The sequence below is a fragment of the Lithobates pipiens genome, unplaced genomic scaffold (genome assembly GCF_037356315.1).
Source record: "Lithobates pipiens isolate NorthernLeopardFrog02 unplaced genomic scaffold, aLitPip1_a1.2 Scaffold_3, whole genome shotgun sequence".
Lineage (NCBI taxonomy): Eukaryota > Metazoa > Chordata > Amphibia > Anura > Ranidae > Lithobates > Lithobates pipiens.
This window is the reverse complement of record NW_027507790.1, coordinates 168,578,225-168,598,875: the sequence shown is the minus strand read 5'-3', so window position 1 is coordinate 168,598,875 and position 20,651 is coordinate 168,578,225. Positions and strand designations below refer to the sequence as shown.

Genomic DNA, 20,651 nt, shown 5'->3' with positions numbered 1-20,651 from the left:
GTGCTTGACAGAGGGATTGATAGATTCCCCATTAAACATCATCTGGGACAGTCAGGGTCAACAAGGCTGAGTGACTTCCTGAGGGAAGTGGGATTGTTAGATATGTGGAGAGTGAGGAATGTGAACATTAAGCAATATTCCTGTTTTTCAAGTTCGCACTCGACACTCTCCAGAATAGATATGGCCCTGGGTAATGAGGAAGCGTTGCAAGATGTAAGGGATATAGAGTATCTGCCTAGAGGGATATCGGACCATTCATTATTGAAAATAGCACTGAGTATAGGGGAAAAAAAAGAACAACGGTGGGGGGCTGGAGAATTAGCCCATTCTGGCTGGAATTATTGACGGAAGTAGAAGAAATCCCAATAAGAATAAAAGAGTTCTTAGTATTTAATATAGATACGGCCTCAGCTAATATAACATGGGATACATTAAAAGCGTACATCAGAGGCATCTTGATCCATCAGGTAGCTAAAATTAAACAGAAAAATAGGAGTTGGGAGGAAGGGTTTAGGAAGGAAGTGATAGTGGCAGAGGAAAACTATGTTAAAGATCCCACTTATGAAAAGAAAGGGATATGGCTGAATAAACAGCAGGGGTATAGATCATTAATTATTAAAAGGGAAGAAAATAAGCGGCTATTTCAGAAGCAAAGTTACTTTGGAGAAGGAGAGAATGTGGGTAGGATGTTGGCTCAACTAGTAAAAACGAACTCCCCCCCCCCCATCTATAATCCCAGCGATTAAGTCCACGAATGGGAAAGTCCTCACAAATGGGAAGGAGATTGTAGAAACATTTAGAGCTTTTTATGAGGACTTATATAAAACCCGAGGTCAGAGAAATAAAGATGATATGGATGCTTTTTTGGAGAAAGTGAAACTCCCAAACCTCACACAAGAGGAGAGGGAGGAGCTGGAAGCCCCTTTAACTTTGAGTGAGATACAGCAGGCGGTGTTAGGCATGGCTAATCAAAAATCCCCAGGGCCAGATGGCCTTCCGGTGGAGCTATATAAAAAATATAGTGAAATCCTACTCCCAGAACTACTTAGGACCTTAATGGGGGCAAAGTTAGAGGGGAGACTACCCGCGTCCATGAGGGAGGCGACCATTATTGTTATACCTAAGGAAGGGAAAGATCACCAAGAGGTAGCCTCGTATAGGCCGATATCACTTTTGTGTTCGGATGCAAAAATTTTAGCTAAGGCTCTGGCAAATAGGTTAAATAGGGTAATTAAGAGGCTTATACATATAGACCAGACAGGCTTCATTGCAGGGCGATCAACCAGTATGAACATAAGAAGGGCTTTCTTAAATATTCAGGCTCCTCCGGTGGGGATGGGATCAAGAGCCATTCTATCCTTGGATATGACAAAGGCCTTTGACAGTTTAGAATGGGAGTATTTGTGGCGTGTCCTGGAGGGATGTGGGTTTGGTCCCACATTCATCGGATGGATTAAAATGATGTATAGTACCCCCACTGCGAGAGTAAGAATAAATAAAGAACAATCTGAATGCATAGAAATGAGTAGAGGGACAAGGCAGGGGTGTCCACTATCCCCAATGCTCTTCGCCGTAGCAATGGAGCCACTGGCGATTGCTATTAGATCAGAACCGGGGATACTAGGGTTTCAAATGGAGGAGGGTAGGGAAGAAAGGATCGCATTATATGCAGACGATGTTCTCCTATTTTTAGGGGATACTGGTCAATCTCTGGTAAGGGCAATTAATTTAGTGGAAAATTTCGGAGGTTTCTCGGGCCTAATAATAAATTGGGGAAAGTCAGAACTGCTTCAATTAGATAATCCAGGCGTGGGAATTGCAATGGGGATACCGCGGTTGGAGGTGGTAGAGGTAATGAAATACCTCGATATATATTTAACAGCAGATCTAGAGCAGTATGCTGATAAAAACTTGGTCCCGTTAATGGGTAAATTTAAGCGAAGCTGTGATGCCTGGAGTCGACTCCCACTGTCAGTAGCGGGCAGATGTAGCTTGATAAAGATGATATGGCTGCCACAATTGCTATATGTCCTGCACAACGCTCCAGTGTGGATAGGGAAGAAGTGGTTTAAAAAACTTGAGACCCTCTTCCGGAAGTTAATTTGGAAGGGCGGACAGGCGAGGATTCGACTCCAGGCATTACAGCAGCCAACAGATAGGGGGGGTCTAGCGGTACCCAGTCCCAGGAATTATTATTTAGCAGCTCAGCTGCAACATTTGGTGGGTTGTGATCAGGAGGGGGAGGTTAACCCAAATGGCAGAGTAATGCTGATAAGAGCCCCACATAAAACCATGGTGGAGGTACTGGAGGCAAGCTCTTTTCATCGTAAGGATTCCATAACAAATATGGTAAGCAAAGTATGGAGAACGGTAAAAAAGATGCTGGGGGGTAATAGATGGACAGAATACACCCCATTATGGGACAATATGAATTTGCAAGAAGTACGGTCAATTGGGAAAATCAGCACCTGGGAAAAGAAGGGTATAATTAGGCTAAGTCAAATTTATGATGGTAGTACTGTAAAAACATTTATAGACTTAAAAAGAGAATTCGACGTACCGCAAAAAACATTTTATCGATATTTGCAGCTCCGGCACGCATTGACAGCGCAGTTTGGCCCACAGATACCGGAATGGGATAAGATATCTCTTCCCCAGGAGATAATGAAAATAGATAAACCCCAGGGAGCTATATCTGCCCTTTATGAATTAATATGCAAAACTACTGAAATAGAACCAGGCTTAGTTAAACAAAAGAAGAAGTGGGAGGAGGATATAGGTGAAATTACAGAGGAACAGTGGAAGAGAATAGTGGAACTAGGACCATGGGTATCGGTCTCCCCGTCACAGAAAGTATCACACTTAATGTTAGGGCCTATTTCACCCCTAAGAGGCTGTTACTATTTGGAAGAAGGACGGACGCCGACTGCCCTAGATGCCGAGGTCATGGGGATCTTATACACATGATGTGGAGGTGCCCAAAGCTTTTTCGATATTGGGAAGGAATAGTAGAAATTATAAATAAAACTTTTGGGACCAAGCTGGACCGAGACCCCAAGACTTGTATCTTGGGATATAGGAAAATAGCGGGGGAACCAAAAAATACCACGCTGGCAGTTATACGGTGTTTATTTCAAGCGCGGAAACTGATCGCGCAGAAATGGCAGTCTGATAGAGCGCCTCTTCTGAGTGAATGGACCCAAGTTATTAATGATTTAATTTGGAAAGAGAAAACTGTATATATACGCAGGGGAAACCTTAGAAGGTTTGAGAAAATATGGAGACCATGGTTGAATGAAATAGGGTACCCACCTGATTAATTAAAAAATGGATAGAGAATAGGGTAATATAAAATCTATAGAGGGTAAAATCTAGGAGTTGGTGTTCAACCTTGAGGGAGGGAGGGTAGGGTTGGGGGGGGGGAGGGAAGGGAGGAGGGAGTGATAAAGTGCTGGGTGAATGAAAACAGAAAACGCTAAAACACCCCAACAAAAGAAATATCTTTGACACTGTTCTGTATATAATTTGTTTTTATTCTATGTAATTTATATTCGTATTCTCCCGCATGAAGTAAAATAAATAAAAAGAAGCTAAGTATTAAATGAAAATAAGGGGGGAAAAAAAAAAAAGAGGAAAAAAAAAAAGAGGAAAAAAATAAATTAAATAAATAAAAAGGGAGAGAGAAAAATGCAGATGATGGTTCAGCAGCCTAGATACCATCACACAAGTGGTGATAATAAACTGGTTATTAATATTGGGCACCCGGGCCACGGCCGCCACTGCAATCAGTATAATCTTCTGGCTGATCTCTGATGCAAAAAAATAAAAAATAAAAATGCCAAACGTGAGAACGCAGTGACGTACAACACTTATGACGGGACTATAAAAAGGAAGTTCAATAGCCAGTGCGGCTCCTTCTGCTTGATTCAGAGCATGTGTGAACTTTTGTGTAATGAACTTTTGTACACACGGACTTTCCGACAACAAGTTTTGTTGGCGGAAAATTTGAGAACCTGCTATCAAACATTTTTTGGCAGAAATTCTGACAGCAAATGTTCGATGGAGCATACACACGGACTTTCTGACAACTAGCTCACATTGAACATTTCCCGTCGGAAAATCCGACCGTGTGTACGCAGCATAAGAGTTGTTTATCCAGCTAAACTCTATCTAAATATTCTGTGAGACTGTCCAAAGTTCATTTTAAACACTGAAAAGAAACATATGAACTCTTTCTACCCAGTAGTATTTCAGAAAATATGACTTTCAGATTATATAAATCAAATCCCATCTCATAGATATAATCGTGATTTTATTATCTACTGGTGCAATAGTCATTCTGTATAACGTAAAATCTGTTTTATTTAGATTTAGAGCATATTAGAAGTAAGAATTGTTTTAGGTATACCAATCATTGTTGTGAATGACTTGTATGTATAGATATCTATCTTGACCATGTCTAGATAAATATCCATATAGTATTTGTTTTTACAAAGAATGAATAAGTATTCATAGTATTTATAAGAGTACTACATTTATCCATATTCAATAATTGTGCGTGATATTGATGAGTAAAACTGTATCCTCACATTGTACTGGTTATCAGATTTCCTAAAATTTTTTTTAGGATATATATATATATATATATATATATATATATATATATATATATATATTTATATTATACACCAGCAACGCTATACAAGCAGACACACATTATGAAGATTGAACATTTTACTTGGAAGATATTTCATGTTAAAGCGGAGGTCCACCGTAAAGTGGACCTTCCTCTCATTGGAATCCCCCCCCCCCCTCCGGCGCCACAATTGGCACCTTTCAGGGGGAAGGGGGGTGCAGATACCTGTACAGTACAGGTATCTGCACCCACTTCCGGCATAGCTATCTGCAGAAAGGGGCATAGATTACGCCCCTTTCCGAAAGTTCCCCCGCTGCCTGCTGGGAAACACACGGATCCCAGAGGCAGCGGGACCATCCTTATTGCGCAGCGCAACTCGCGCATGCGCAGTAGGGAACCGGGAAATGAAGCCGAAAGGCTCCACTTCCTGATTCCCATACCCAAGATGGCGGCTTCGGGTGCCGACATCGCGGGCGCGCTGGGCGGGTAAGTGTCCTTATTTTAAAAGTCAGCAGCTGCAGTATTTGTAGCTGCTGGCTTTTAAAAAAAAAAAAAATGGCGGTACTCCCGCTTTAAGTATTTCTGCCCTTGGACACGCTTAGTGGTTGAAAGAGGTATTATCTAAACCTTCAAAAAGGTAATCAATAGATCTTTCCACCAATGAGAATGAAGACACACCTTTCGGGTTAGGTTATGAAAATTTTTAAGAGTTCATTGTTCATAGTGGCATTTAAGACCACTAAGTTACCCAAAATGACACTAAATTAGACACACGCTTCATTCATCAACTCCTAACTCCACCCACATTCATGAAGATTCCTTGACCCCTTATACTCTGAAACTCTGAGGATGCCAAACATAATTCCTCTTTAAGCAGAAGTCATCTTGGAAATCACAGCAGCTGTTTTAGAAAAATCTTTTAATCTATTTTGAGCCATTTTGGAAAGGGTAATTATACTGTATTGATTTTTTCTTTCTATTCATTAGTTTTTATTTTAAAATATTGCTTTATTGATTATTTTAAACAGTTGGATAATTATTTCTCTCGAGTTGATAACCTCCCCGAGTTTTTTTTTCTAAGCTTAATTTTTACATTATAAGTAATATATAATATGTCATTTCCTTTCGGTTGTCAAAGCCGATGTCTATTTTATTTCACGTTATTGATCTCTTGCTTACCCGCAGTATAATAACGGTTGAATTAGTGCAATACAGATGTTCTGTCTAATCATTATATATATTATACATGGTTATTGACTCTACAGGGAAGTTTTATCATGTCTGTGTCATTTAAAAAGTACAACCCTTCCACTAGTGGGTGTTTCCATTATTTTTCTTGATTTTATGTAACATTTGTTTCTGTCAACCAATATATATAACTATTTTGTATAAATACATGTATGGTGAATAAATCTCCTTTTTTTTTTTTTTTTTTTTAAGTCTGTTTTCATATTGATTAATCTTGCATCTTAAAAATAGTATTGTTTAAAGTTGACTTATTCATAATTACCGTGCAGAAAAATTATTCCCATAAGCCATATTTTTTGGCAACAATTTATAAAGATTTGATCTCGGGGCTGCGCCGCTTTAACAGACTATTGCGCGGTCACGCGACACTGTACCCAAACAAAATTGACGTCCTTTTTTCCCCATAAATTGAGCTTTCTTTTGGTGGTATTTGATCACCCCTGCGGTATTCATTTTTTGCACTATAAACAAAAAAGGGACAATTTTGGAAAAAAAATATATTATTTTTCACTTTTTGCTATAAACCAAAAAAAAATTTAAAAAACGAATTTCTTCCTCCGTTTAGGCCAATATGTGTTCTGCTACATATTTTTGGTAAAAAAATATCACAATAAGCGTATCTTGATTGGTTTGTGCAAAAGTTATTGTTTCTAGAAAATAGGGGATAGATTTATGGCATTATTATTTATTTTTTTCCTAGTAATGGCGGTGATCTGTGATTTTTAGTGGTACTGCGACACTTTTAACACTTTTTGGGACCATTGACATTTATACAATGATCAGAGCTAAAAATAGCCACTGATTACTGTATAAATGTCACTGGCAAGGAAGGGGTTGGCACTAGGGTAGCGATCAAGGGGTTAAGTGTAACCTAGGGAGGTGTTTCTAACTGTATGGGGGCTTGGCTTACTGAAGGAGGAGAGAGATCGCTGTTCCTAATCACTAGGAACAGCAGATCTCACTATACTTCCCTGAAAGAATGGGGATCTGTTTTTTTAACACTGACAGATCCCCATTCTGCCTGTCTTTTGAGCGATCGCGGATGGCCGGTGGACATAGAGTCCGCCGGATCTGCTGGTTGGCTCCCCTGCTAGCGAATGGGCACGCGTGCCCACGAATCGCCGTGTACATGCCTCACGTACAATGACAGCGATTCACGCAGGGGTCCGTAACTAGTTAATATAATTACAGTGACATCATCCACATACAAAAAGAGTTTGTGCTCTGACAGGCACTGTTAACTGTGGGACCTTATATAGACAGGGGTGTTCCTTTCCAAATCATGTCCAATGAACTGAATTTACCACAGGTGGACTCCAATCAAGTTGTAGAAACATCTCCGGGATGATCAGTGGAAATCAGATGCACCTGAGCTCAATTTTAAGTGCCATGGCAAAGTCTTTGAATACTTCTGTACACGTGATATATCTTTTTTTAGAATACGTTTTTCAGAGATTTTAAACAAACCTCTTTCATGTTGTCATTATGGGGTATTGTTTGTAGAATTTTGGGGAAAATAATGAATTTAATCCATTTTGGAATAAGGCTGTAATGTAACAACAAAATATGGAAAAGTAAAGCGTTGTAAATGCTTTCCGGATGCACTGTAAATTAAACAGTGTGTGTTTTAATATCACTTTAAGGTTGAGTTTGGGCATGGATTCAATCTGTTGTTTAGAAGAAAAGGTTGCAAGACCTAAACCACGGCTCTTCATTGACTGCGGCTGCAATGGGAGTCTGTTTTTAGAAAAAAAATTGTAAAAGTGTACCTGTTCTAGAATATTTTTGGTTATCCACATAAACATGTTAAAATAGTGTGCTATGATATGAATGCTTCTGCATTTTTTTCTTCAATATGTCAATTTCCACCAATCCCCCCTAGACTTTGCACACAGTCTAATCAGGAGCCTCTGTACTCTAGGGTAGTCTGTCAAAAAGAAAAAAAAAACATCTATGTAATGTAACCCAGAGGGACCGTCCATAAATATCTTTGCATATTAATAAATGTGTATGTTCCTGTTCTTTAAATGTGATCATGGAATAAATAGATTTTCAGGATCTGTTGATACCAGATGCACATATGGCAGTCGTTTCTTGTAAAATATGTGCTATTAATGACATCATAGTGTGTTTAAAAACAAGCCAGAAAATGGTGAAATGCTGTGCTAAATTGTTTGTGGACAGCCATTGACTTGTACAGGTACGCAAGCCTGCCCAGGAAAGCCGCCTCGCCACCATATATATATATGCAGTATACTGTTGGCAATATATCCAACCAGATTTACTGAAGGGTTCGCCTGGTATTATACTTTAAAGTCGTTGTAACCCCTTACAACACACTTTTACCTACAGGTAAGCCTAGATTAAGGCTTACCTGTAGGTCCAAGAAATATCTCCTAAACCTACACGGTTTAGGAGATATTTGCCTGAAGACAGGCACCGCTGTCTATGGCGCATGCACCGTAGACAGCGGCGCACTGAGCGCGGCATTCTCAACGACGGAGCTGGCGCACGTGTCAGTGCGCATGCGCAGGAGTGACGTCATCGCGGCTTCGCCGAATGACAGCGGCGGAGCTGCGAGACCCCACCAAGAAGATGGATGCGCCGAACTACAGGAGACATCGGTGACTTTGTAAACATCCCTTGTACATCCCTTGTAATAGAAAAAAAAGCATGGCAGGTCCTCCTTAAATATGAGATCTGGGAGTCAAAAAGACCTCAGATCTCACATTTACACTAAAATGCAATAAAAAAAAAAGGCCCTTTAAGAGCTATGGGCGGAAGTGATGTTTTGATGTCGTTTCCGCCCTGCGATGGTATGGAGACAGGTGGGGGCCATCTTCCCCTCACCCGTCTCCATACCCAGCAAGAAAGAGCATCTGATTGCCTCCACAGCTGCCGGCGGCTCTGGTAAGAGGCAGTGGGCACCGGAGCGCGGCAGGAGGGGGGGCCTTTCTCCCACCATCAATAAAAGTGATCTCATGGTGAATCCGCCGCAGAGTCCATTATTATTGGGAACTAGACCGCCAGCCAAAGAAGAGGATAACGGTGTTATGGCAGCTAGCTGCTGCCATAACGATATTCCTCTTCAAAGTTGGGACATTTATCGGAGTGTGGCGGTCTGGAAGTGGTTAAAGTGAACCTGTATTGAGTGAAATATAGGGATGCTGCCCTTGCTGGTAGAAATTCTAACTACTTGCCTGTCTAACTTTGATACTTTGTAGTTGGTGACTTTATTTAAAAGAAAACGTGAAGATTCTGATTCAAGCTAGTCTGTATATTTGCAGCAAAACTAAAACTGTTAATAGGTTGTAATTAAAGATTTTTTTATAAAGCCCTGCCTTACTTCTCTGGGGGGTTTTCCCTCTTCCATGGGACAGGTGGTGAAGGGTCTTCACTGCTTTGATGCTTAGCAGCTTTCTACCAGACAGTGGAGATCCTCTCTCACTCTGAAGCCCTAGTAATGCAGGCTGGATGGAAGTCACCAATGTAGGCAGTAGGGATACCACACCTTCAAAGCACCTTGTCTGTGCAAAAATGTGATAGGAGGCTTACTGAAATCTGCTCATTATAGTGAGGTGACCAACAGAGGTAAGGCTTTCAGGATGGAACCATAACCTTAGGTGAGGCAGCCCAGAAAAAGACATGTCCCATTAGTGTAGGAGGAGATCTTAAAATGAAGGTATCATCATGGAAGATGAATCCCCTAAAAGGATTTTTATGGTATGGTGGCTCGGTCTTTAAAATCTATTTTTTCTAGCGCAAAAAAAAACGTTTTTAACTTGTAAACAACAAATCTCAAAAACAGGTTCGAAGTGGTTAAACTTTCTGCTTCCTTACTCATTATATTTTTATTAGATATGTAGAATCATTTCTATAATTAAAGATGTTAAGTAGATTCTGTTTGTATATTCCCCGAATGAGAATCAGGACTTTAAAAGATGAGATCCATTTTCACCTTATTCAGGCTACATTTTGTTTAAGTGGAATCGTATGCTCAAAAGATCTTTTATAGGTTTGTGACTAATTTCTTGCTACTTACACAACCATTCACCAAGAAATTCACACTTCTAATCATTGTCATCAATTTGTTAATACTGAAGAGCAGTGCTACCACCATCGCCAGTGGTTGATGAAAAATACACTGTATATTAACTATAATGAGAATAACATAAATATGTGCATATACTAAATAAATACTGTATTTCACTGGGTATTTATTTTATTTTGTTAGTTACAGATATTTAATATTATGAATTCACCTTAGTCTCTGCCCTCAAGGAGCTTACAATCTAAGGTCCCTACCTCCTACACAAGCATGCACATACTAGGGCCAATTAGACAGGAGCCAATTTGCCTACTAACATGTCTTTGGAGTGTGTGAGGAAACTGGAGTTCCCAGAACAAACCACACACAAGCACAATGAACTCCATACAGGTAGTGTAATTAGAGTTTTTTGGAAAACTGGAAGTTTAAGGCTTTGGTCAGGGATAAAAATTCTGCAAGTGTAGATGAACTTTACTTTTTGTTAGCAAGCAAATTCTTTCTAATGAAAAAATATGATATAATTTTTAATGTGAACCTTTCCTTATTAAGCATAAAATAACTTATTAATTTAACTGCTTCCCGACCTCCACAAGCCGATGCATGTCGGCAGAATGGCAAGGGTGTGCAAAAGGGCATACCCTTGCGTCCCTTCGTAATCCCGGGCTAGCTGGCACACGCATGTAAACAAGGCATGTCCCTGTTCTGCCTAGTGACATGACCGGGATCTACCTCTCCCTGTCACCGGGAGCAGTGATCTCTGTCTTGTCCTAGGTAGCCCATCCCCCCTACAGTTGGAACACGCTGAGGGAACACAGTTAACCCCTCAGTCGTCCCCTAGTGTTTAATCCCTTCCCTGCCAGTGACATTTGCACAGTAATCAGTGGCTATTTTTAGCTCTGATCGCTGTATAATCGTCAATGGTCCCAAAATAGTGTCAAAAGTGTCCGCTCTGTCCACCGCATTGTCGCAATCCTGATAAAAAAAATCTTAGCTCACTACCATTACTAATTTAAAAAATGAATAATAAAAATGCCTGTTTTGTAGGTTGTTGTAACTTTTACGCAAACCAATCAATATACACTTATTGCAGGTTTTTTTTAGTAACACTTTAAAGTGGTTGTATAGTCTTTTTTACAACTTTTACCTACACGTAAGCCTCAAATAAGGCTTACATGTAGGTAAAAAAAATCTTCTAAACCTGTATGGTTTAGGAGATATTTCCCTCGCAATGCGCCGCTGACTGCAGCGGCGCATGCGCACAGGGGATTCTCGGCTGAAAGTCCGGCAGATGTCGGACCCTGCCGGGAAGAAATCTCCCGTGCGCATGCACGGGAGTGACGAAAGGTAAAAAAAGGCATAATGAGCTAGTATGCACCGCATACTTGCTCATTATGAAATACTTACCTTAGAATGCGGCCCCGACATCTTGCCGATCCACGCCGAGGGAGCTGACATGTTCCCTCGGCGTGTCTTCCGGGTATCGCAGCTCGGCTCCCTCGCCATGGATCGGACGAGATGTCGGGCCTCGTTCTGAGGTAAGTATTTCATAATGAGCTAGTATGCGGTGCATACTAGCTCACTATGCCTTTCGCCTTGCAGGTCAGGAAAAAAAAAAACGTCAGTGGGTTTACTACCGCTTTAAGGAAATCTTAACCATTGAGAATTTCACAAAGATTGATGTTTTATTAAAAAATAAAAAAGTAGATTTTTAGATGGAAAAAAGACAATTTAAAGTGACCCAGTCACAAGAATAAGAGTTGGCAAAGAATGTTATCTTGTGAAGATGAGATATTCTACTTGCCTGTCCCGTTGTATGTGGTGCAGTCTTCGCTCTGTTCAAAAGCTATGGTGCCCGGAAAGTCCTCTTTATCCAATAAAATTTTGAGACTGTTCGATTTTTAATCTCCAGCCGAGTAATGTGCTTCATCTTTACTAATAATAATGTATATAAATCCTTTTTTTTTTTTTATTTATTTTTTTTTTTTGCAGTTTGGAAGCAGTTTTACCATCCATGAAAATCCTGGATATGTTGAAGAATAGCATTAAGCAGCCTATATGGATAAATGCTGACATACTGCCAGGTCCTGGAGGAAGTGCCAATCCAGTAGATGCCACAGAATTCCTACAGACTGTGTCATTATTTTTCCCAGATGTGACATTTTCATTGGGTTGGACCACTGGATGGCTACCAGGCCAAAAAAATGAAGGTATATTCCAGCCTATCATGTTCCTGGACAGTAATGTGTGTTTTGTCACTAGTAAATTTTTGCAAGCGTACTTATTTTAACTTAGCCAACATTGGGGTTGATTTACTAAAACTGGACAGTGCAAAATCTGGTACAGCTGTGCATGGTAGCCAATCAGCTTCTAACTTCAGTTAGTTAATTAAACAATTTGCCTACCGGGCTAATTCTGACACTTCTTTCCTACATGTAAAAATCTTCTTTTTTTTTTTTGCTAGAAAATTACTCAGAACCCCCAAACATTATAGATATTTTTTTTAGCAGAGACCCTAGGGAATAAAATGGTGGTTGTTTCAACTTTTTATCTTGCACAATATTTGTGCATCAATTTTTCACACGTGTTTTTTTGGAAATAAGAAATGTATTAAAAAAAAAAAAAGTTAAAATTACCGCAATTTTTTTACATAATGTGAAAGATGATGTTATACTGAGTAAATAGATACCTAACGTGTCACGCTTTAAAATTGCGCACGCTTGGGAAACTTTAGTACTTGAAAATCCCCATAGGCGTCATTTTCAATACCTGTTTAGCGTTACAGAGGAGGGCTTGTGCTAGAATTCTTTCCCTCGCTCTAACGTTCGCAATGATACCTCACATGTGTGGTTTGAACGTTGTTTACATATGCGGGTACGACCTACGTATGTGTTTTCTTCTGCGAGTGGGGATGGGGGCTCTTTAAAATGTATTTATTTTTTATTGTGAATTTTACTTTTTTATTTTCTAGTTCAATTTCTTTTTACATTTATTTATTTATTTTTGATCATTTTTATTCCTATTACAAGGAATGTAAACATCCCTTGTAATAGGAATTGTGGCATGATAGGTCCTGTCTACAGTGAGATCTGGGGTCTATAAGTCACCTCTAAGCTGAGAAGCCTGAAATAAAAAAAGAAAAATCTCAGCTTCCCAGCCAAGGCAGCGGCATTTTTTTTCAAATGCAGAGGCTGGGAGTGACGTCATTACAGGCCCAACCTCCTAACGATCATTCGGAACGAGACTTCAGGGACCATCTGGCCTGCCGGAAATCTCTATTGTCAACATCCAGCGCCAAACGGTTCCTTCTCCGGCTCACTGTTCGCACGGGTGAGTCGGTAGAAGCACCAGGGGTGTCCCCTCCCGCCGCCTATAAGAACGATCAAGTGACCAAGCCACTATGATTGTTCTTGCAGTGAAGGGAATTGCCAGCTCTAAAAGAAGATATCTGAATGATGCCTGTAACTGCAGGCATTATTCAGATATCACCACTCAAAGTCTGCGACGTCATATGACGTTGGGCGGGCGGGCGGGAAGTGGTTAAGCTGTAAAAAAAAAAAAAAAAACACCTGCAAGCTGATTGGTTTCTATACAGAGCTGCACTAGATTTTGCACTTTCAAGTTTTAGTAAATCAGTATCAAGGCACCCTAAAGATAGACCCGTTTTAGACCAGGGTTTCTCAACTCCAGTCCTCAAGGCGCCCCAACAGGTCATGTTTTCAGGACTCCAATGTTTTGCACAGGTGATTTGATCAGTTTCACTGCTTTAGTAATTACCACAGCCGTTTCATCTTAGGAAAATCCTGAAAACCTGACCTGTTGGGCTGCCTTGAGGACATTTTTTTCAGAAATCTCTGTTAAAATAAACACTTACCAAGACTCCCTTACCAGAGGTATAGAGTCAGTCTTGCTAAGTAAGTACAGTATATGATCACCAAATCAGCACAAGGGCATCTCTCCTCCAAAGGTAATCAGATAGATGGTATATCATCAGTCAACACTCCGATCTGATCACCAGCATGGAATTTAGAATGGCTCACGGTTTAAAATCACCCACCTATGCATGTAAAAGATGACAACTCCACGTAGTGTAAAACTGTAGGATTAAAGACCGTATGGAATTGTTAAAACAATTGTCCTGTCGGTGTCCCTGCTGGGGAAATTCTGGTCCTCCCCATTTCTTAGTCTCTATGGGGGATCCAATAAGTAAAGAAAATTAGCACCAGAACAAAAAAATTAGATGACATCTTCCAGCAGGGACACCTGTGATAATCAGAGGGGATTTCCATGATTTTAAACTTTGTTTCTCCTCCTCCATGTTATTTTTTGCGATAGGAAGGAAAATCTTCACAATGTGACACAGACAACAAAATAAAAAAGAAAACAGGTTTACTAACCAATTGCCTGCCCCCTAAAAACTGGCTTTTGAAAAAATAAATCATCAAATAAGCTGTTTGTATACTTTGCACTCTGTTTTGGCCACCATGGTCAGAGTTAACATGACGCTACCTTACCCAGTCTTAAAGCGCAAGTAAACCTATCCATTTACCAGTTTCAGAAAGGTTTCATTTCCGGCACGTGGCAGAAATGTTACACTCCCATAGTTGTGCTCTCAACCAAACTGTCAAACCATCCAATGGATGGTGTCATAACTGAACACATGTGCGGCATCATGGTAATGGTAGATTAAGCAGAGGCAAAGATGGCAGCTTCCTTGGCTGAAAACGATAGGGGGGTTTATTTACACTTTAAGTTGTCTTTTGCAAGACACCCCTCTCGATTTAGTTAGGTGAATCATTTTTTTTTCCTTTTTATTATTATTATAAGTGTTTAGAATGGCAAATGGACTTCAAGTTAAACCAGAAATAGTTTTTTTTAGTATAGCGTCCCTAATATTACGTCTGTTGGTTTGCCATTTTTAGTATATAGCACATATGACCACGAACGTTATGATTATCATTGAAAGAGTTGCCTCTTCGTGAGTTCAGAGAATTTGTTCCAGAGAGAAATAATGTACTATTTCTGTCGCCAACATACGCATTACTTTTTCGATTCTCTGACCGAGTGCTGATATCTGTTTGTTTGTTTTTTGTTATAACAAAGAACTTCCTCCATGTGAATAACAGAAGAGGTTGAGACTGGTGTTCATGATGTTGGCACAGACGTAAAGCCAGTTATCTTGTGAAGGACAAATGTGCTTTCACTTGTGAGTTGATGATCTTCGGAAATAAAGTACTTTGCTATATATAAAGCAATTTACATCACTGTGATGTTTAACATTTTTATTCATGAACATCACTTCTCTTAGTCAGAAAAAATAGAAACAGGAAAAACATTCTTAGCATATAGTATAATATTTTTCTGACTGCTTAGTCTTTGCGTATACAGTATGTACCAGTTTTATAGAGTGCCCTTCCATCAGGTAATGCCAACAAAAACTTTTAGTTTTGGATAGAGTGGGTCAATGTCTGTCACATCATTGGAAGTTTTCACCTCCAGTGTGTGACCGGTTACCATGATATCTCACCAATATTTATACAGAAATGTATTTTGGCACTTGTTCTTTTTAATACAGTGTCTTAGTCAATTGCTTACCCTCTGGGTTCACTGAAACAGGAAAACAGGAAGTTAGGAGAAATTTATTAGACAGGCACAAAAATAGTAACTTGGTGGGGATAACCCTTGTCTACGTTACCCAAATGTTAATGACAAGTTTTGGTTGAAGGAGGGTTTTCATATTTATGTCCTGTTGATTTACCATCAGATAATCACATACCGGAGGGCCCCTAAATACATTACTCTTATGCCGTGTGCACACGGCCGGACTTTTCGACAGTAAAGGTCAGACGGAACAAATCCGTTGGACAATTCAACCATATGTGGGCTTCATCAGACCTTTTCTGTCGAAAAATCAGACGGACTTTAGACTTAGAACATGTTTCAAATCTTTCCAACGGACTTGAGTCTGGTCGAAAAACCAGTTTGTCTGTATGCTAGTCCGAAGGATGAAAACCGACGCTAGGGCAGCTATTGGCTACTGGCTATGAACTTCCTCATTCTAGTCTGGTCGTGCGTCATCACGTTCGAATCAGTCGGACTTTGGTGTGATTGTGTGTGGCCAAGTCCGTTCATTCGTAAATGTCCGTCGTCCGTCGGGCCTAGTCTGCTGGAAAGTCCGGTCGTGTGTACACGGCATTAGTTTCTTGCTTATGAGGGGGTAACAAAAAGGACAACTAGTAATGCTTAGAAGAGGAAAAACACTTTGTTTACAGTCAAAATGGTTGTAAACCCTCGTGTTTTTTCACCTTTAATGCATCCTATGCGTTAAGGTGAAAAAACATCTGGCAGTCACTGCCCCCGTTTTACTTGCCTGATCCCTTGAATTTCACCTGGCGGAGATGCGCTCTTCCCTTGTCCGGGGTTCTCAGCTCTTGATTGGATAGATTGATAGCAGTGCAGTCATTGGTTCCCACTGCTGTCAATCAAAACCAATGACGTGGGGGTGGGGCTGAGTCTGGCATGCGTGTCTATGGACTCAGGAGCGCACCCGCAAGCTAAACCCCGAGAGGTTGCTTCTCCTAGGGTGTTATGTGATAAGAGGAGGAGCCGCGAGGGACCCCAAAAGTTGGTGTTCGGGGTCACTCTGTGCCAAACGAACTGCACAGTGGAGGTAAGTGTGACATGTTTGTTATTTAAAAAAAAAAAAGCAAACCTCTACAATCACTTTAAAACCATAAAATAGTTCTGTATCCAAATAAGAATGCTCCTTTATGGGGCCAACTTCACTCCCCTTAAAGTGATGTTAAAGTCTTGTTTTTTTTTTTCGTATGAACATAACAAACTGTCATACTTGCCTGCTCTGTGTAGTGGTTTTGCACAGAGGACCCCTGATCCTCCTCTTCTCGTGTGCCTCGCCAACGCTCTTGGCCCTACCCTCCTGCCTGCACAGCAAGCAGCTTGCTATGGGGGCACCCGAGCTAAGGCGCTGCTCTGTGTGTCCATTCAGACACAGAGCTGTGGCTCGGCACAGCCCCCTCTCTTTCATCATCATTGGCTCACTGACTTTGATTGACAGTAGTGGGAGCCAATGGCTCCTGTCACCATTCAGGAAGGAGAGTCCCGGACAGCCGAGTCTTTCATGCAACATCGCTGGATTGAGATGGGGCTCAGTTAAGCTGAGCTGAGGCATAGAATGCATTAAGATAAAAACCTTCTGCCTTCAGAACCACTTTAAGCCCCGGTTCACACTGTAACATTGGATGTGATTCGCACAGGAATTGCACCACATTTCTGTGCATCCGCATGAAAAAGGTGCAGGCACCTTTTTGTTTTCTTTGCTGCACTGGAATTGTATCGTGTGGGTGTTCATACCCATATGATCCAATTCAGGTAAGTGCACTGTGTTTTGCTACCTTATTTTGGGGTGTCAACTTTTAATTGACACTCACAGCAGGTTGCATGAACAGTGTGATGCGGGAAACGCAGCGATTCGTGTGCGTTTTCTGCATTGCATCAATGTGAACTGGGGCTAAAGGTAAATACTGGTCTTCACTATAACTATTACTTTTGGACCCCATGATTGCCCAATCGCATGAACACATGCCTAGGCGTTTGGTATCATTATCATTCGTCAAGGGTAGTATCAGAGTTCAGATTAACTGATTCTCCCTCTTTATTAACAATCAAATGGTTCTAAATGTCTAGTCATTTAATCAAGCCACTAATGGACATAAAATATTGCAGAAATTCCTTCTGTTTCATGATTTCTGTTATCTTTTGTGACTTAAAAGAGACAGGGTCAGCCATATATGATTTTAATGTCACTTTATTTTTGCAGTGATAGTAAACAGCGCTAGAGAAATGTATATTTTGCATTTTGATGCATAAAGGTTTTCTCCTTTTCAGAGTATTGCAAATTGGACATTCAGAAGGCATGTGGGTGGAACTAATTTGCCCTATTTGACCCTTTTCACACTGAGCCACAGGCCGCCTCAGCGGTAAAGCGGCACTAGTTTTTCGATGTTTTACCATTGTTTTAGCAGCACTATTCGACCGCTAGCGGGGTGCTTTTAGCCCTCGCTAGCAGCCGAAGAAAGGGTTAAGTGTGCCCGCGTAGCAGCGCTGCCAAAACGCTTTGCAGACGCTTTTGGCAGCGGTGCCCATTCATTTCAATGGGCAGGGGCGGTGGAGAAGCAGTATACACCGCTCCAAAGATGCTGCTTGCGGGACTTTTTTTAACGTCCTGCCAGCGCAGCGCCTCAGTGTGAAAGCACTCGGGCTGTCACATTGGGGTTGCAGGGGAGGCATTTTTCAGGCGCTAAAAGGCTAAAAATAGCACCTGAAAAATGCCTCAGTGTAAAAAGGGGTCTTTACACTTGCCATACACTAGTGACTAGTAGATTTTCCAGACAAGGTTTGTACAAATATTCATACAAAAATGATCTATACCTTTTGATTACTTAACCACTACAATACAGGGCACTTTCACCCCCTTCCTTCCCAGCCCAATTTTCAGCTTTCATCGCTCTCGCACTTTCAATGACAATTGCGCGGTCATGCTACACTGTACCCAAATGAAATTTTTTATCATTTTGTTCACACAAATAGAGCTTTATTTTGGTGGTATTTATTCACGACTCCGTTTTTTTTTTTTTTTTCCGATATAAGAGCAAAAAAAGCGACAATTTGGAAAAAAAAACAATATTTTCTTCTTTCTATTTTAAAAGAAATCCGATTAATTCAAATTTTGTCGTAAATTTAAGCCAAAATGTATTCTGCTACATGTTTTTGGTAAAAAAAGTGTATAATAATTGGTTTGTGTGATCATGGACATATGTACGCAAATGATCATGTACATATGTGTGCAGATAATCATTGGGACATGTGATTTTAGTGGGACATATGTGGGGGACATGTGTTTTTATTATTTGGGGACATGTGTGGGAACATGTGTTTTGGGGACATGTGTGTATTACACTAGACTAGTGATCAGTGAGTAAAAAGCTGTAAAAACAGCTCATACATACTGATCACCAGCCGGCTGCAGCGATCTGCTCTCCTCGGGATCGGCAAGAGGGCTCTGTGATTGGTCCTCTCCTCACACGACTCTCCTCTCCTCACACGGAAGTCGTCGCTGAGGAGAGGAGAGCCGTGTGAGGAGAAGACCAATCACAGAGCCCTCTTGCCGATCCGAGATGCGCCGTGTCCAGGTGACACAAGCACATTGGGATCGCGCCGCTGCGCGGGCGATCCCCCTCCTTCTGATGGATGTTCCTGAACGTCCAGTCAGAAGGAGGCGGCTCCCACCCGGCCGTATATGTACATTGGCCGGGTGGGAAGTGGTTAAAGAATATCATTCAAAAGGACTTTACATTTTTATTTGCTTTAAACATTCGATTTTTTTGGAACTAATAGACTTTCCTGAATAAAAACCACATTATATTTTTATTAGTTTGAGAAAAATGTTCCATCCTGCTTTAGTTAACATGGATTCCAATGGCAAAATTCACACCAGTGCAGTGCATTCCAGTGCAATCAACAAAGGTGGAACATGCTGCATTTGTTCTGTATGCACCAAAATCCATCAAAAACACACCGCATGACAAGGGAAATCGCCTGGTTTTTAATGGAGACTGTCCTAAACGATATGACTCTGCATGCTGCAGTTTTGGAAAAGGTTCCTGTTGTTCAGTCGTTTAGTTGTATCCGACTCTTTGTGACCTTATGGCCCATAGCGCACCAGGCTTTTGTGTCCTCCACTGCCTCCCGAAGCTTGCTTAACTTTGTGTTTATTGTTTCAATGATAGTATCTATTTATTTTGTTTTCTACCGTCCTCTTCTCCTTTTTCCTTCCATATTTCCCTGCATTGGGGTCTTTTCCCATGAGTCTTTCTTTGCATTAGGTGGCCAAAGTATTTGAGTTTCAGTTTCAGGATCTGTCCTTCCAGGGAATATTCAGGGTTCCTGTACCACAGTGCAATTTCAGCCCCATAGACACACAGAAGTTGCATCAGCATGTGATAAGAAGCAATTACTTTGATCATTTTTTTTTTTTTTTTTTTTTAACCCTCATCTCTCTTCCCAGGTTATTCTTGCTGCCTGAAAACCCTCCTCCAAAGCACATCTCATTCACACCTGAGCGCAGGAGAAAACATGCGTTCCCTGCTGGCATCTTTTGTGCGTTTTTTACGTGTAAACATGCAACGTGGATAGAGCAGCCCATTCACGCAAAACCGCATTTGGGCTGCATTCGCATCTGCGCATTTCTGAATGCAAAACACGTGATTTGACATGCATTCCGGAAACACGTGGCAAACACTCACGCACATTTATGCTGCATTCGCCTCTGCGCATTTGTGAACTCAAAATCGCATTGTGGCTGCACAGGCTTTATACTGAACACATCACGGAACTCTGATTCTAAGCTTTCTTACATGTGTGCCCTATCTATCCACACTTATGAATGCATTTTTTGCTGTTTTTTTGTACACTATTTTTATAAAGGTATTATTGTACTATGTAGCTTTCTTTGCCCCCTTTTGTTACAGAATGTTTTTTAGACAGTCCAGCTTCAAATGGTAGCAAAGACACATGCTGTAGAATGTGGCAGCATTTTGGTGTTTAGCACACAGTTATACCTCCAAGATGATTTTAACTTAAATGCTGTGATTTTAATATGGTAGATATACAATATGAGGTGATGCGCAATTATCTTTGTGGTAT

At 40.8% G+C, this 20,651-nt stretch overlaps 1 protein-coding gene across 2 annotated transcripts in view; it reads left to right on the top strand.

Annotated features, from left to right (window-relative positions):
- The window catches only part of FAM151B (family with sequence similarity 151 member B), a 102,401-nt gene that overhangs the window by 61,589 nt on the left and 20,161 nt on the right, over positions 1 to 20,651 (top strand). For both annotated transcript variants that reach the window (XM_077462467.1, XM_077462466.1), the window contains exon 4: positions 11,922 to 12,139. In XM_077462467.1, the coding sequence (XP_077318593.1) occupies positions 11,922 to 12,139 (218 nt within the window). The remainder of the gene's footprint in view (positions 1 to 11,921; positions 12,140 to 20,651) is intronic.